At 33.3% G+C, this 19,549-nt stretch overlaps 1 protein-coding gene across 2 annotated transcripts in view; it reads right to left on the bottom strand.

Moving 5' to 3' along the window:
* Positions 1-8,387: 8,387 nt before the first annotated feature.
* The window catches only part of LOC127809062 (outer envelope protein 80, chloroplastic), a 38,183-nt gene continuing 27,021 nt past the window's right edge, over positions 8,388-19,549 (bottom strand). The window contains exons 16-17 of one of the 2 annotated variants that reach the window (XR_008025073.1): positions 18,205-18,472; positions 8,388-8,429 (exon numbers count right to left, since the gene is read on the bottom strand). Coding sequence is in view for 1 of the 2 variants with exons in the window: in XM_052347780.1 (XP_052203740.1) it covers positions 18,318-18,472 (155 nt within the window). In the remaining variant the exon portion in view is untranslated. Of the gene's footprint in view, positions 8,430-18,107; positions 18,473-19,549 lie in introns of those variants that run through there. The other variant, XM_052347780.1, reaches the window with a different exon arrangement.

Below are 19,549 nucleotides of genomic sequence, written 5' to 3'. Positions count from 1 at the left end.
TGTTGTAATACCCAAGAATAATTTGAGGATAAAAATGATATTTGATAAAGGGCATAAATGGAATTTTGAAAAAAATAAGACTATAGGATACACTAACACAGCTTTGGACGACCGAATTAGTCAGAGGGAGTACCCCGGACCCTAGATAGCCAAGAAAAATGATGTAGTATCAACAAGTGATTTAAATTATGATTTTTAGTGATAAAAGAAATGAGATCGGGAACAGTTTTTGGTACAGTAAAAATACAGCTGCCAATTAGGTCGTATTACCGAATCGTTATAGACAACGTCCAAAAAGTCAACGGAGTGTGTCTAGAACTAATATTTGATGTATAAAACAACCCTTAAGTGATTTCAGGTTGAATCGAATGGATTTGAGGTCAAAACGATCAATCGGGCCTAAGTATAATTTTTTAAAATTGCCCGAGGGAGGTCAAAACGGTAATTTTTCAGAAATTTCAAGGGAGAAATGAGAAGTACTATTTTTTAGGGTCTTAGTGATGGTGCTAGAAAGATCAGGGACTTGAGGATAAGGGCCAAAATGCAAAAGAAAGTTTTTAAGGGGCTAAAGTGTAATTTTCGAAAATCTGCCAAAGCATGGCAGATCTGGCCGCGGATTTGGCCGGAAAATCTGGTGATTTGGCAGCATATTTTCGTCAGGGCATGGGCAAGGACGGTCTAGGAAGCGTGTGAGAAGAGTTTTGGCCAGAAATCGGCCACGTGGGGATGGGTTTTGGCCTATAAATAGCCAAGGGTTTCGGCCAAATTTGAAGCACCAAATAGCTCAAGTTTGAGGGCGAATCGAGGGAAGCCAATAAGGGGCTTTTGATCCTTGAGGCGAGGGGAGAATTTCTGGTAAGTTTGGTGAATTTTTGAGGTGTTTTCAGGGTATTTCAAGGGCTGATCGGAAATGGGAGGCGGACCGCTGCGCCGCGCCTGTAAATGCCCTATCTGAGGCTTTTCTGGTGGCCTTTCGGCCTAAAACCAGTGGGGTTGGGATCGACTCTTCGTGGGCTTTCAGGGGGTACCGGTTTCGGGGGCATCGGAGCATCGCCGGCGACCGGAGAAAGGAAGAAGATGACCGGCGCGTGACTGCCACGCGCCAGCCCAAACCCTCCAGCCCACTCGCCGGCGCGTAGGGGCGCGTGCCACATAGGTAATTTCTGATTTTTTTCCAAAATTTTTGGAAAATTATTTTATGAATTATTATGTAAAAATATTTGAGAAAATAGTTGTGTAGATATTTATTTTGGATTATTAGAGAAGAAAAATGGGAGAAAAATAGAAAAATGTGAGAAAATTAAGGAAAAATTATAATTATTGGATAAATATGATGTTTAGGGTGCCTTGAGGGTTGAGACGAAGTGACTCGTGCGAAGTTCGAGGTGGGCATGCAAATCGAGGCGTGCCGCGCTTTTCAAGAAGAAATTTGAATTGCACCTAAAGGTGAGTGATTCTATCGAAAAACTCGTTTGTGGCATATGAATGGTTTACTGTGAGTGTTCATCCTCATGGCTAGGTTTATTGATGGTTTTACAAATGATTACTTACACGTGTTATATTTCGTATGGTAAATTGCATATATTGAGATGTTGATTTTATGCATGTTATGATTTTTCGGCATTGGCATGTTATGCTGTCCATGTGGGACGTGGGTTGTTAACCTATGACGTAGCTCTCGAGTGTCAGCACTCGGAATGCGTGCCAAGGGTTAATGCTATGCGACCCACTTGGGACGGGACTGAGACGGACTTCACCCTACGGTACTCAAATGGCGGGGCTGAGAGTGGACACCACCCCAGGTTCCTTTGAGCAATAGCATTAAGACCGAGGTGTCGTGGATTTCGAGGATAGTGCTGATGTGACACTCTTGGGGCTAAGGTTGCGTTGGGTTTTGGAATGCTTTTGAGTAGGAGCGTAAAGCCTAACAATGACAATGGGGTGATTCCCGAGTTCATATGTCGAGGTTGTCCCTCTTAAGCATGATTGTGTTTGCCAATGGGTTGATGTGGTCGTGTTGCCTTTAGAGAGATTGCATTTTCCCCGATTAGGGCTAAGTGCTATGTGGGATTCTCTTAGGCTGGATCATGTCGGGATCTATCGGTTTTATATATAATTTTGCATATCTACATGAAAATATTTTTGAACTCTCACTTAGATGATTCAGCATCTAATTTGGACTATGTCCCTGGAATATTCAAACGTTCCAGGTGAATACAGTGGTGCCAAGGGAAAGAATGTCATCGAGATGTAACTGCTATGTTTAGTTTTCGTAGGTTTTTGTCTATGATTACGATGTTCAGAGGTTATGTAATATTTTAATATTTTCATGTGAAACATCGATTGGGTTATTGTAAAAGGAATTGTCAGTTATATATATCATTAAGGTTTCGATCTTGCTTCCGTTGATGTGATTGATAATACCTGTCTTAGTCTATTAATTATTAAATTTTGATATGCTAAGAAGGTACGATCAGGATTGTCAGGAAATGATTATGATGAAGGTATGTGTATCGAGAGACTTATATTGTGTGTTTGATGTTAAAAAAAAAATTATATATATTTCCGAAATCTCGAGGTAATGCTCGTTCTGAGAAAACGGGGCGTTATAGATGTTAACTAGATAAATCGCATTAGTCATTTTATATACTTGGGATAACCGCCCTTGCGCAGCCCCCGGTGCTCATGCCATCGATTACGTCAAGGGAGATAAATTACAGATTGAGCATTTGGCTCTTACGCAAGATGAGAATCGAACTCAAAACTCACCGAATTGACACCGATATATTACTCGACCTATGTCCTGGGACTACTTATTTTATATACTTATGATGAAGTGGAGATGCATGGAAAAAAAAAGAAAATTAATTACCAATAACATTAACTACGAGACAATGAATATTTAAAAAAATTGTAACTTTGTGTAAAAAGAGGGTTAGAAATGAGTTGAGTCGTTTGCGAGCAGCTCGATATTTTGTTAAACAAAACTTTATTCGATTTTATTCGTTAAGATAAACGAATTAAGTTTAAATCTAATTTTGAAAATCGATTTGTAAACGAACCGATCTTAAACTCAGTAAAACTCGACTTGTTAAAATTCGTGAACATATTCAATTAAAGCCCCGTGAACATACTCGATTAAAAATTTGCGAATACTTCTTGAGTAGACTCGTTTATGAATATATTAATAAATTTATTTATAATTTATAAATATATTATTTAATATAAAATTATCAAATTTTAAATTATTATATATAATAATTTAATTATTTTTTGTTGAACACAAACTTTAGTTGGAGGTTAAGCTAGACTCGTCAACCTTTTGGGGGAGCCAAATTGGTTAACGAGTTGAAGTCAAACTTGGAAATTGGTTCATTGAATCAAACCTAAATACAATAAAACTGGACTTGAATTGGGTTGGTTCACCTGGTTTGGAACCACCCTATTTAATGCAATTGACTTTAGGGGGGGAGCGAATTCCCTTGCCCCAACATAGGAGTAGACCCTTCTTTAATGCAATAAATTGGATTGAAGTGACAGAAGTTACTGCATAACTAATTGGATTTTTTGAATAAATTCAGTGGCGTACTAATTAATATTAAGTATTAAACATTATTATTAAATATTAGCATTACTAAATTCTAAGTGGACTTGGAACCAAGGTAATCCTTCCATGTTCAAATAGCATTTCCCTAAAACATTTAAGTTTGAGGCTATCTCAAAATAGAGAGCTCACACCAACCGTGATAGAGTCTACGATCTAGGGAACTCCTCTAGCCCAAGGTGGTTAAAAATGTGAGACAATATGCATTTTAGGGTTAATAAATGGTTTGAATGGAAAATGCTATACTCACAAATAAAATTTAATAAATATTTTTTTATAAATTAACATAATACTCATAAATTTATAATATTTTTATATAAATTAATAATTTTTTTATATCATGTCAATTTATAAAAATCATTTATTAAACTTATTTGGTAGTATAGTATTCACTTGTTCAATACCCCTCAAAAGTCCGAGCCACCCACATGTGTCATGAGGTATCAAAAATATTCTTATGCCTCATATTTTGTCTATAATAGTATTCTTTGTGTTCATATTTTGTGTTATAACATAAAGTTGGCTTATAACTATGTTATAAAATTTTATTTTTGACTCTGATAGAATTTTACTATGAAATAAAACATGAAACCATCCTAAATTTTATAAGTAACATCTTTATTAATCTCTCAATTTTCTAAACTAATTTTGTTCACAATTATTCACACACTTAAGTTAATTTCTTGTAAACTTACGTTCCATATATTTAAGTTTTATTTTATTTAAAACTTTTAAATTTTAAAGTGTTTATCGATACATCAACCTTTAACATCCACTATGACAATATCACATGCAAATAACAAATACACCTAGGCACCTTTGTCGGTGTATATTTAATAAATTCATCCATTAATAGATAAAAGTTTCAATATGCATAATACATGTTTTGAAAGGGGTCTTTCACATATTTCGACATATATTTTTATTTCATGATACACATTTTTAAGAATTCATGTATAAATGATTATAAACTATTTTAATTTTGGACGACTTTCTCCTTTAATCACTCTTCATGAGACTTCTTCAAAAGTTTTATCACAAGTTTTTCTTAAATCTATATATACCGTATTATAATAATCCTCTTAGTTATATCTATACATTTCTATTAATCACCTTTGCAAATATTTAACTTCCATTGTTAACATACATCATGAAATGATATTTGATTTTGATAATACCTAGTGGTGAATTACATTAACCATCCCTAAGATTTGACAAAAATGACATAGATTTTCTTGACATATTATAAATAACAAAAATTATCATTTTGTCCTCATAATCTAGCCCCCCCCCCCCCCTTTCTCTTTCTCTCTCTCTCTCTCTACTATTGTCCTATCTAGTGATCCTCCATCTTTTCACCTCTTCTCTAGTGATCAACCCCTCGCCAACATTATCTTCTCTATTTCTTTTCTTTTTTATCTTGATTTTTTTAAAGAAATAATCAATTGGCCATTGATTCGCAAGAGTGTTTTTGTAAATTAAAAGTCTAATCTCAACAAATATATTAAGGGTTCAATTTGCATGGCCCCTTCTATTTGTAAAAAAAGGGTTTTCCCTGCAAATCACAAGAACTTCTAGGCAACAAGAGAGAGAGAATAAAAAGAAAAACATCACAACATTGATGATGTTGAATAGCAAGAATAAGAAGAAGAACATTACAATGTTGATAACGTTGAATAGCGATGGTGATGATAGCCATCTTCTTTAGTTTCACAAAAAAAAAAAAAAACAGAGAGAGAGAGATTTGAACCAAAAGAGATAATAGAGATTGGAGAGAGATTAGGGACAAAAATGGAAGTGTCTAATGAAATGATGGTAGTGGTGACTTAATCGCAACATTATAGAGGAGACAATGGTGTTCGCAACCATAACTAATTGAAGAAATAAAGATCTATTAAAGAAGTAAAAAGGTGGTAGCAAATTAACAGTCAAAGTTGGCAATGGTGTTTGCGATCAATCATGATGGTGATCGATGCTTCGTAATAATAGTGGTGGCAATAAATCTTGTGGTGGAGCAAGATTGAAGATGGTCTTGCAATGTCAATCTTGCAATAGCATCACAATGGTGGTTTTACCTTTCTTTCTCTTTATCTATCCTCGCTCTCTTTCTTTCTATTTCTCACACGCGCGCACACACACACAAAGGAGCCTAGATTTGGGTTCCTTCGATGGCTTTAATGGAAGAATTTATCTGGTTCCTCCATTATGGGTAATGGTGACCAACAACAACGATGACCAACCACTACCAATAATCTTTTTATTCTTTTAATTTGTTTCTCCATAAATACATAAGAAAAAGAAAGAGGGGCCATGAGATTAACAAGCTCAAGAAAGGTCATTAATATTTCTCAAAACCCAAGGTGCTTAGTGTAACTTACCTACCCCATTCTTATCTATTGCCAAGTTCACATTCATTAAACACTCAAAAGCTTGCAAAATAGGAAACTCAAAATTAACATCATTTTGCTAATTAAAATTATAACAATTACTTAACCACATGCTAACAGGCAAGGCAACAATAGTTACAGCAAAGTGCCCATCTGGTTTTTTTTTATTTTTTGTAAATAAGAATTTTATTAAACAAAAAACCATAAAAGCATCTACATCGATCTGCTAGGGCATATCTTCAACATCACAAAAAAAACAAACTCCATAAAGATAAAACTATCAAAGAAAAAACTTCCTCTGAACAAAACAAAAAAAAAAAAAAAAAAAACAAACTATACATAATAATATACAAGAGTTAGGGAAAGTCTTCTATACAATAGCTAAATGAAACAAAAATTCCGAAAGGCATCATCATCAAACCACCCTAAGCCCAGGATCAAGACTCGAGGCAAACTTTGGGAGGCCACAAATAACATCAGAATCCATCGATATCTTAAGGTGCCTAAGTATTAGAATGGTATATTCGCATGAATGTCAACATTGGTGATGAAAACACCTGACCATTCTCCAAACACTGACTTAGGGTGCCGAAAGCATACTCATGAATTAATCCACTGTTTAATATAAAAAGCTGACATTTATGATGTCAACCCCCAATTACTAAACGGATCAATACAGCGAAGTAGAAGGATACTGGTCAATCGAAAGCCGCTAGAAATGTCGTAGAACTCAACTTTGTAATGTATAAGAGAATGAGATGGTAGCTAACATTGTCTAGACATCACTGTATCTGGTAAGCCAACTGGGACGTTGATCGCTCTTGCTCTCTAAAACATCTATTATTGTACTCTCTTCATAGAAAGTAAACTATAGTTTGTAAAACCAAACAGTTAGCAAACATGTTAAAGACTTACCATTTTGCCTTATCGCTACCACCATAACACCCCTGTCTCTTATCAACGCCAAAGACACTCGAATTTCTTTGAACGATTAAAGAAAGACAACACTTGACTGAAATATGAGCAATTAAAGAAAATATGGCTACATCACTTTGCTTCCTCCCTGCACATAAAGCATTGATTCAAAAAAAAAAAAAAATACTATCAAAAGTGGATAACAAAAAAGTAACATACATGAAGAAATACCCGAACCATACCAAACCAAATGATACCATGGGACATATGGGCACTACATCAAAAGACTCTACAAAGCAAAATTAACAAAAAAGCTCCATCCGACGCCGATAACCATCTTAACTCATCCCTAAACCTAACTCTAGAAGGGCCGGGCATTTGGTCCTAAATAATGTTTAAAGATGACAATGAAGTCGCCTTTGGCCATACCCAAGAACCCTTAACAATAATTTCTGAAACATGATCAATGATAGATATTTTCAACTATCAAGACAATTGGTGAGAAAATCTATCTATGAGCATCCTCCATTGCCATCTCTTATCTTTCATCCAAATTTACACCTTATTGCACTAGAGATTGATAATAGTTTCCTCCAATACTAGAGACACAATTAAGGCACTTAAAATAATCAAAAACACTTATCTTTTACTCAAAAAGTGTAAACTCACTTCACCCACATAGATTTCCTTATAGCCAAAAAATAATTGCCAAATTAATTTTGCACTAAGAGCTTGATTCCAAACATATAATAATTTCATTCACTTTCGGGGTAAGTAACAAAAGAGATGAATCACTACATAAAAAATAATAATTTTTTTATTTTATAAAAACCAATGGTATACCCTATAACCTAAAATCATATTTTCATTTTGTTTTCTTATTTATCAAATCAATAAAATATCATTTTAGTTTTTATTTTTTTAATTTTAAATAACTAACTTAACAAACTCAATACGAATTTATGAATCATATAATTTTAAACGATTCAACTTACATATAAATTTAAATTTTTAAAAAATTAAAATTAACTTGCAATTCAATATTATAAACTCAATAATAAACTCGATAAACATTAAAATTCACATTATATATAAATTAATATTTTAAATTTTAATTATGAATAAGTAATAATAAATAATGAATTTAATATTTAATATTTCATATTATTTAATATTTTTAAAATTAATAGATAAAAATATTTTAAAATAAATACATATATTTTATTTATAAAAAATACAATTATAAAATCTAATAATTATGCTATTAAATAATATTAATTAATTTTTATAAAATTATATCATTTTAAATATATATTTACATAAATTAAAAAATATTTTTAATTATTTTTAAAATCTTACGACTCAAATTTACAATTTAATTATCTGAAATTTACTTGAATCCCACTTAAAATCTCGAGATTTTAACAACTTTGAACTCATTATAAGATAAAAATTTACTTTCTATTTTTTTACAAAAAGAGAAGAAAGAGAAAATGGAGAGTAATAAGAATTACATGATGGACCTGCCAGCAAAATCAATCAAACAAGTGCTAAGCAACCAAAATTGACAACGTAAAATGAAACAAAGATATAGCATCAACAGCACAAGTCAAGGTCCATGGCCTCTGAGCAACTCTTAATTCTGGAGACCCATCCCAAAGCGAAACCTCCCTGTTTTTCTATTGTTGAAGGTGTATTCTAGTCGCAGCAAAAATGTGCTTGGAAGGGCCTCAACAAAAATATTGGAAAATCCATGGGCCTTATGAAAAGGGCTAAAATGCAATTCAAAAATGAGAGGGAGTGATAGTGTAATTTTCAAAAGTGCTAGGAAGCCATGGCCGACCAAGCTCCATCCCATCACAGAATTCGGCCATGGAAGGCCTGAGAAAGTGACAAGGGACCTCGGGGCAAAGCCCTTGGATTGATCTTGGCCGACAATCGGCCTTGGCATAGTAGAAAACAACCAAACTTTTTGACCGAAAGTAGTCGGAAACTTGGCCGTTTAAATCAAATTTTTAGGCCATTTTTCGATGGGTTTGAACGGATCTAAGGCACATGAAGGCATTAGTGGCCTTGGGTTGCTCAAGATTGGTCGTTTTGTGGGTCGATTTCGGCTATAAAAAGGGAAAGCTTAGCCGAGGGTTTGGAAGAAGTTAGAGCTTCAAATCGGCCCTGTTTTTTAACGAATTAAGGCACCTAATTAAGGGGTTTTTGTTGCCCATCAAATGAGGATCAAATCTGGAGAATTTAAAGCATTTTGGTGGCGTTTTGAGGTGTATTCGAACCTCACCGGAGTTAGGAGGTGGACACTCTAACTGAGACTTTGGCTGGCCGATTGAGGCCCTTCCGACCATCCTTTCAAGTATCGGGTCAGGCCATTAGGATCGACTGGAGCTGAGGATTCTCGAGGTGCAACCATTTCCCTTCACCGATGTGTTGGAGCAGAAGAAGGTGACTGACGCGTGAAGCACACGCACCAGACTTCACTCGCATGGCGCGTGGTGGCACGTGCCATTGAGGTATTTCTTAATTTTTCTTAAAAATGCTTGGAAAATTATTTTAGGTTTATTTGTGTAAAAATATTAGAGAAAATAGTTGTGTAGATATTTATTTTAGAATATTAGTAAGGAAAATGGGAGAAAAATGAAGAAAATGAGAGGAAATTAAGGAAAAATATATTTTTGATGGATAAAATGATGGATAGGATACTTTGAAGCTTAAAGTGAAGTAGCTTGTGTGAATTTTGATATTAGCACGAAAATTGAGGTCGGGCACGCAAATCAAGGCGGTGCGAGTTTTCGAGGCATCTTGAGTTTTGTTCATCAAGTGAGTGGTTTACCCCAAAAGCTTATACATATTATGTATTGTCTATGTTGAGCATAATAGTCACGATAGTGGCTAAGTTATATGTATTACATAAGCATCATGTCATAATTATACATGTATTATTGCATCGATGGATTATGATTTTTGCATGGCACGATATTATTGGCATATTAATACTCGTGCATGGGGTTGGGGTGTCGCCTTGATAATGTAGTCGTAATTCACTAAGAGCAAATGATGGAATAACGTTAGGATTATCCTAAAAGCAAGTTGGGATTCTACCTAGGGTTCCGTGCCAGGCTGGTGGGCCAAGGAATTTACACTAAGGCATATGATTGTTCATACTATTGCATCATGCATTCATGTATTATGCTTCTAAACCCTCATTAGAAGATTCATCTTCTAATTGGGTTATGCCCCTAGAACATTCAAACATTCTAATTGAGACTTGTAGCTTAGACAAGGAATAGGTTGAGATATGACGGTACAGGGTGACGTGTCTGATGGATTCAGCATATTGTTCCAGTGTTTTGCTATTCATGAAGATCCAGATATGTCTCAGATGAGTTGAGAAATGACAATGTATGTTTGAGGTATCATTTGATTTCACCTGAGGTGTTTAATTGTTATCTCTTGATGATAAATCTCCATGTATTTAAGTATTTGATGATATGACGGTACAGATTCTTATGTTGTGATTAAGTAAATTCAGTTATTTACCATATCAGGTTTCGATTTTAGTTTCTGCATTTATGATGATTACCTATCTTAGTTTATTGATTCTTATTTTGGTACGCTGAGAAGATAAAGTGGGATTGTCGGGAGATGATTTATATTAGGTTTATTTTTAAAAAAAAATAATATATTCCTGAAATGTTTACGTTATTTAACGCTCAAAAAAAGCAGAGCATTATAAGTTTAGTTTTGATTATTTTGGTCAGTTTAAGTGACTCAATCAGTTCAATTCGCTTATATGCCTCAATTCGATTAGTGATTTTTGATCGATTCGATTCGGTTATAACTGATTGCACACCTCTACTTATTGTAGTCTTGAGAATCGTAATAACTGTTATAAATATTACAATATTATTTAAAAATGAGGTTTTGACATTATGTGTGACACTTAAAAAATCTGAACATAAGTTACTCAACATATATTATCACATCAATATTAATATATTATTTATTCACTTTTATAATCAATAATTCACACACAAATTATTTAAATATAACATGGAAGGTAATCCTTCCATGTTCAAATAGCATTTCCCCAAAACATTTAAGTTTGAGGCTATCTCAATGTAGAGAGCTCACACCAACCTTGATAGAGTCTACAATCTAGGGAACTCCTCTAACCCAAAGTGGTTAAAAATGTGAGACAATATGCATTTTAGGGTTAATAAATGGTTTGAATGGAAAATGCTATACTCATAAATAAAATTTAATAAATATTTTTTTATAAATTAACATGATACTCATAAATTTATAATATTTTTTTTATATCACGTCAATTTATAAAAATCATTTATTAAACTTATTTGGTAGTATAGTATTCACTTGTTCAATACCCCTTAAAAGTCCGAGCCACTCACATCTGTCATGAGGTATCAAAAATATTCTTATGCCTCATATTTTGTCTATAATAGTATTATTTGTGTTCATATTTTGTGTTATAACATAAAGACAGCTTATAACTATGTTATAAAATTGTATTTTTAACTCTGATAGAATTTTACTACGAGATAAAACACGGAGGCATTTTCTCACTTAAACTATTGTAAATTCTATAAGTAACATCTTTATTAATCTCTTAATTTTTTAAACTAATTTTTTTCACAATATGATTCTTTAGTTCTTTTGGTTTTATCATAATATTATTCACACCTAAGTTAATTTCTTGTAAACTTACGTTTCATATATTTAGGTTTTACTTTATTTAAAAATTTTAAATTTTAAAGTGTTCATCGATACATCAACCTTTAACATCCACTATGACAATATCACATGCAAATAACAAATACACCTAGGCACCTTCGATGTATATTTAATAAATTCATACATTAATAAATAAAAGTTTCAATATGCATAATACATGTTTTGAAAGGGGTCTTTCACATATTTCGACATATATTTTTATTTCATGATACACGTTTTTAAGAATTCATGTATAAATGATTATAAACTATTTTAATTTTGGACGACTTTCTCCTTTAATCACTCTCCATGAGACTTCTTTAAAAATTTTATCACAAGTTTTTCTTAAATCTATATATACCGTATTATAATAATCCTCTAAGTTATATCTATACCTTTCTATTAATCACCTTTGCAAATATTTAACTTCCATTGTTAACATACATCATGAAATGATATTTGATTTTGATAATACCTAGTGGTGAATTTCATTTGACCATCCCTAAGATTTAACAAAATGACATAGATCTTGACATATTATAAATAACAAAAATCTCCCTCATCATTAAATTCTTGCATAAAATGATCATTTTGTAGGTCCCTCCTCCCCTTCTTTCTCTTTCTCTCTCCCTCCCTTTGCTACAAATTGTCCTATATATCTAGTGATCCTCCATCTTTTATGGTGATTGTCCCTTTTCTCTGATCAACCCTTCTTTTGGCGAGTACATCAACATTTTCTTCTCTGCCACTTTTCTTTTTCTCTTCATTCTTTTAAAGAAACAATCAATTGGCCAATTTTTCACAAGAATGTTTTTGCAAATTAAGAGTCTAACCTCAACAAATTGATGGCTCAATTTGCATAGCCCCTTCGATTTGTAAAAAAAGGTTTTCCTTGCAAATCACAAGAACTTCTTAGCAACAAGAGAGAGAAAGATAGAGAGAATAAGAAAACATCACAGCGTCGATGACATTGAATAGCTAGAATAAAAAGAAGAACATTACAACGTTGAATAGTGATAGTGATGATAGCCATCTTCTTTAGTTTCACAAAAAGAAAAAGATTTGAACCAAAAGAGATAATAGAGATTGGAGGGAGATTACGGACAAAAAATGGAGGTGTCTAATGAAATGATGGTAGTGGTGACTTAGTTGCAACATTATAGAGGAGACAATGGTGTTCGCAACCATAATTGATTGAAGAAATAAAGATCTATTAAAGAAGTAAAAATATGGTAGCAAATTAACAGTCAAAGTTGGCAATGGTGTTTGCGATCAATCATAATGGTGATTGATGCTTCGTAATAATAGTGGTGGCAATAGAGCTTGTGGTGGAGCAAGATTGAAGATGGTCTTGCAATGTCAATTTTGCAATAGCAACGCAATAGTGGTTTTGTCTTTCTTTCTCTTTATCTATCCTCGCTCTCTTTCTTTTTATTTCTCACGCGCACACACACACAAAGAAGCCTAGATTTGGGTTCCTTCGATGGCTTTAATGAAAGAATCTATCCGATTCCTCCATTGTGGATAATGGTGACCAACAACAATGGTGTAATATCCCATATTGCATAGTGTTAAGTAAGTTCAAGAAATTGAAAAGTGATTTGAGAATTTAGTTAAGTAATTTTTGAATCAACAGAAGAGAGTAACCCAAAATGTAAATATCTAAGGAAAAATGTATGTCGTTAATGAGTGTCTTGAGTTAGGATTTATGACACTGAAAGTAATCAGAACAGAGACAATTTTTCAGTACAGCTAATTTCAACCTTGAAAATCGATTGATCACAAAGGATGTAATACTCGAAATTTTGATATTCAGATACTTGAGGAAATAGGATATTTCAAGGGATTGTGGAAGTCTGGAGATAAAAATTCAGTTTCTAAGCTAGGGGCAAAATCGTAATTATTAAGGTTCGGGTAAAAGTGTAATTTACCTAAAAATTATGGGTATTAGTGTAATTAATCCTTTCTTCAGGGACTAAAATGCAATTAAAAATTATTCCCGAACCAAGTTGAAAAGGATTTAAATGCAATTATCTAAAAAGTTTGGACCAAAATATAATTTTTGAAACTTCGTAACTAGGTCATTAGAGTAATGAACTAGGCCAACTAACCATTAAAAGTTATGATGAGATACACAAATCAAAGCATGAGGCAACAGGGCAAAGATGTAAATAGCTAAGAAGGTGCGTATGTGAGTTTACATTTAAATTAAGCTTTGGATTTCAAACAACATTAAATCCACCTGTGAATCACTTTGGAGTCTAAGACTTAGTCTCCAAATTTGCTTAGTCTTCAAGTTAGGGACATGTGGCGAGCACTCATGATGACTTTAGAGACAGGTTAAAAGCTCAAGATGACCCCACAATGTGGCAACACGTGATTGGCTATAAAAGTTTGCTTAGCTTCCAAGTCTCCAAAATCTTATCCTTAAGAACACGTGGAAAACAACCATTGAATTTCTTGAAAGCTAAGTTAAGGTCTCATGATGATGCATAATGATGACCCTTGAGGTGGCGGATAAGACTCATGATGACCTTTGGGGTGGCAAGATGTGGTTAGTTGGAAAAGTCTATGCATAGGGGCTTAAGTTGATCACAAACCATTCCAAACATCTTTGAGTAGAATCTCTGCCAAATTGAGGGAAACAAATGAGAGGGTCTTGTTCTTGAGAAAGAGGGAAGAATTCTACAAAAAAACTTGAGGATTTGCAGGAAAATTGAGGCATTCTGAGTACGTTCGAGGTAAGTGGTTCGATCCAACACTTGGTTTTTAGTTTATTGTAAATGTTTTAGTTCTTCCTAAACTTGATTTAGTTCGTGCAAACGGTTTGATTGCATGTGAATAGTTTAACCTGTTATGGTTGTTTTCATATGGGAGGTTCATCCCAAAATGTTTTTATGCATGTGCATTGAATTTTGTGTGATAAATTATGTACATAAAATGTTATTTTATGATGCATCGATTCATGGTATGTGGCATTGGCATGTTTTTGTGTTGTTCATGTAGGATGTAAGATGTCAACTTGTGATGTGGCACTCGAGTGATAGCACTAGAAAAGCGTGTCAAGAATTAATGCCCACTTGTGACGGGGGCTGAGAGTAGACACCACATTTTCGAGTTGATAAGTGGCAGGGCTGAAAGTGTACACCACCCTGGATCGGTTTAAGTGGAGGGGCTACGAATGGACACCACCCCGGGGCCTTTGAGCAATAGCATTGTTTCCGAGGTAGATGTGGATTCCCAAGGATAGTGTTGATCATCTTATGGCCAAGGTTTGTGTTGACATGGTACGGAACGCTTCTGAGTGGAAACGTAATGATGATGGGGTGATTCCCGGGTTCATGCATTGATGTTACCTTTCTTAAGCTAGAACAGTGTTGTGTCAATATGGTTGTGTTGCTTTTAGAGAGATTGTATTTTCCCCGGTTAGGGTTAAGTGTTGTGTGAGATTCTCTTAAGTTGGGCTGGGATATGTCAGTTTTGTTTCATGTCTTGCATTCATTCATGAAAATGTTTTGAACTCTCACTTGGATGATTTAGCATCTTATTTGGACTGTGTCCCTAAAATATTCAAACGTTCTAGGTGAAAGTAGTCGTGCGAAATGAAAACATATTGCTGAGGAGTGACAAAGATTAGCAGGTGATTCGTAACACGTCTCTTGATTATGATGTATATCTTGATTATATCATGTTTGATGATAATACGATTTCATATTATGAATAAAATGGTTCGGTTATGTACCATTTGAGATTTCGATCTAACTTCCGCATTTATGATGATTTACCTATCTTGGCTTATTGATTCTTACTTTAGTATGTTGAAAAGGTATAATGGAATTGTCGAGGAATGATTTTTGTGGAATTTATGTTGGAAAAAAAATATATTCCCAAAATCTTATGTTATCTAACGCCCTGAGAAAAATGGAGTATTACAAATAATGACCAACCACCACCAATAATCTTTTTATTCTTTTAATTTGTTTATCCATAAATACATAAGAAAAAGAAAGAAGGGCCATAAGATTAACAAGCTCAAGAAAAGTCATTAATATTTCTCAAAACCCAAGGTGTTTAGTGTAACTTACATACCCGTTCATATCTATTGCCAAGTTCACATTCATTAAACGCTCAAAAGCATGCAAATTAGGAAACTCAAAATTAACATCATTTTGCTAATTAAAATTATAATAATTACTTAACCACATGCTAACAGGCAAGGCAACAATAGTTAAAGCTAAGTGCCCATCTAATTTTTTTTTATTTTTTGTAAATAAAAATTTTTTTAAATAAAAAATCATAAAAGTGTTTATAATGATCTGCTATGACATACCATGAGCATCACAAAAAAACAAACTCCATAGAGATAAAAATTATCAAAGAAAAAGCTTCCTCTAAACAAAACAAAAAAAAAAACTATACACAACAATATACAAGAGTTAGGGGAAGTTTTCTATATAATAGCTCCATGAAACAAAAATTCCCGAAGGCATCATCATCAAACCACCCTAAGCCCAGGATCAAGACTTGAGGCAAACTTTGGGAGGCTGCAAATAACATCAGAATCCATCGATATCTTAATGTCCCTACGTATTAGAATGGTACATTCGCATGAATGTCAACATTGGTGATGAAAACACCTAACTACTCCCCAAACACTTAGGGTGCCAAAAGTATACTCATGAATTAATCCATTGTTTAATATAAATGCTGACATTTATGATGCCAACCCCCAATTAGTAAGCAGATCAATAAATGAAAGTAGAAACAGATTGGTCAATCGAAAGCCGCTAGAAATGTCGTAGAACTCGACTTTGTAATGTATAAGGGAATAGATGGTAGCTAACATTGTCTAGAAAGCACATTTATCTGGTAAGCCAACTGGGACGTTGATCGCTCTTGCTCTCTAAAGCATCTATTATTACACTCTCTTCATAGAAAGTAAACCATAACTTGTAAAACCAAACGGTTAGCAAACCTGTTAAAGACTCTTACCATTTTGCCTTATCGCTACCCATAACACCCCCGTCTCCCGTCGACGCCAAAGACACTCGAATTTCTTTGAATGATGAAAGAAAGACAACACTTGACTGAAATATGAGCAATTAAAGAAAATATGGCTACATCGCTTTGTTTCCTCCTTGCACATAAAACGTCTAATCAAAAAAAAAAGAAAAAAAATATGATCAAAAGTGGATAACACAAAAATAAATATGTGACGGAATACCCAAACTATGCCAAACCAAATGATACCATGAAACATATGGGCGCCACATCAAAAGACTTTACAAAACAAAGTTAACAAAAAAACTCTATCCGACGCCAATTACCATCTTAACTCATCCCTAAACCTAACTCTAGAAGGGCCGGACATTTGGACCTAAATAATATTCAAAGATGACAATGAAGTCGCCTTTGGCCATACCCAAGAACCCCTAACAATAATTTATGAAACATGATCAGTGGTAGATATTTTCAACTATCGTGACAATTGATGAGAAAATAATCTATGAGCATTCCAAAGGGATGCCACTAATAATGTTACAAGAAGCCTCTCTTGTCATCTCTTATCTTCCATCCAAATTTACACTTTAGTGCACTAGAGATTGATAATAGTTTTCTCCAACAATAGAGACACAAGCACGACACTTAAAATAATCAAAAATACTTATCTTTTATTCAAAAAGTGTAAACTCACTTCACCCAATGCCCTCGTTACCCAAAAGTAATTGCCAAATTAATTTTGCATTGAGAGCTTAATTCTAAATATATAATGGTTTCATTCACTTTCGGGGTAAGAAACAAAAGAGATGAATCACTATATAAAAAATAATAATTTTTTTATTTTATAAAAACCATTGGTATACCCTATAACCTAAAATCATATTTCAATTTTGTTTTCATTTCGTTTCCTTATTTATCAAATCAATAAAATATTTTTTAATTTTTATTTTCTTAATTTTAAATAACTACCTTAACAAACTCATAAATTAACTGAGAATTTACAAGTCATATAATTTTGAATGATTCAACTAGCTTATAAATTTAAATTTTTAAAAAATTAAAATTAACTTACAATTTATTATTATAAACTCAATAATAAACTTGATAATTCATATTATATATAAATTAATATTTTAAATTTTAATTATGAATAAATAATAATAAATGATAAACTTAATATTTAAAATTTTATATTATTTATTTTTTAAAATCAATAGATAAAAATATTTTAAAATAAATATATATTTTTTATTTATAAAAAATACAATTATAAAATTTAATAATTAAGTTATTAAGTAATATTAATTTTTTTTATAAAATTATATTATTTTAGATATATATTTACATAAATTAAAAAATATTTTTAATTATTTTTAAAATTTTACAATTTTACATCTAAGTTTACGATTTAATTTTTTAAACTTTACTTCAAACTCACTTAAAATCTCGATTTTAACGACTTTGAACTCAACATTATAAGATAAAAATGTACTTTCTAATTTTTTACAAAAAGGAAAGAAATAGAAAAGGGAGAGTAATAAGAAATACATGATGAACCTGACAGCAAAATCAATCAAACAAGTGTTAAGCAACCAAAATTGACAGCGTAAAATGAAACAAAGATATAGCATCAACAGCACAAGTCAAGGACCATGGCCCCTGAGCAACTCTTAATTCCGGAGACCCACCCCAAAGTGAAACCTCCCTGTTTTTCTGTCGTTGAAGGCGTATTCTAGTCGCAGCGGCCCCAACGGCGAGTCCACGCGTATCCCAACTCCGTACCCGTAACCGCTTCCGGGCTTTAGTCTCGCCCCGGCTGGATCGCCTGAAGTGTGAGCAACACTAATATTATGCTGGTATCATGTTTCGCAAATGTAACGCAACTTACATGCAACTGTAGAAACACAGCTTATATAATAATAGCAACCCCCAGTTTCTCAAGACAAGTTTCCAGAATTTCTCAGGTTCCAAAATGACAAGACTGTGCTTAGAAATGGCCTTTAGCCTTTCATTTCATCTTTGGTATATTTGGTCCAACATAGCATCCAACAGCACTTACTCGGCAGTTCAATGACTATTTTCAATGCCTATTTTGACTAAAACCAGACGATCTAATGGGAGTGTGTGTATACAAACCAATAAACGAATTAGAATCATTTTGCTGTTAAAGCATAAGTTAACTAAAAAGAGACACCAACCAACAAATGAAGTTAACTCATCGTTATTGAAGCCAGGCACGGTCATCGAACCGGTCAGGGAATTAGTCCAAGCAACAATTCAATAGTCGAATCACTTCCTTCAGAAATTTGTGCATATATAATGTATATACAAATATATTATTGGTAATTATTACCATTCAAAAAAAATATTAAGATAAATATAACGCATGAATCATAAATTAAATGTTAAAATTTCATAATTACAAACTAACTAAAAACAAAAAAATAATAAATAAAATTTTCAGATCCCACTAGCATAATACAGTATTATGTAAATAAGAGTTTGAAATAAATTACTAGATGGCGTCTCGCTTAAAAGAGACTTGGGATTTGAAGTATCACCAATTATAACATTGACCAAATTATTTGGTTTTACAGGTTAAATCGACGGATTTTGCTGGTTCTGACCAATTCATATGCATACGTGACCTTCTCTCAAACCAGACTGGCTTGTGACTTGTTTTCTATCCAACCAGCTGGTCTGGTCCAGTTTTAACAACTAAAAGTGAAATGACATTCAAGGGCCCCTGCCTCATCAGTCTGCGGGCCAGATATCATGTGGCGGGTGGTTGATCAATTGGGCACATTACATCAGAGCAATCTGCGTCCTAGTGCTACCTAAAGTTTTTGTGGGAAAAACCCAAAGACACATTCGGGCCTTAAAAGAGTACAAACACTGACTA

The sequence above is a fragment of the Diospyros lotus genome, chromosome 1, assembly GCF_014633365.1.
Source record: "Diospyros lotus cultivar Yz01 chromosome 1, ASM1463336v1, whole genome shotgun sequence".
NCBI classification, from domain to species: domain Eukaryota; kingdom Viridiplantae; phylum Streptophyta; class Magnoliopsida; order Ericales; family Ebenaceae; genus Diospyros; species Diospyros lotus.
Note: the sequence above shows the minus strand (reverse complement) of the source record. Positions and strands in the feature narration are given on the sequence as shown.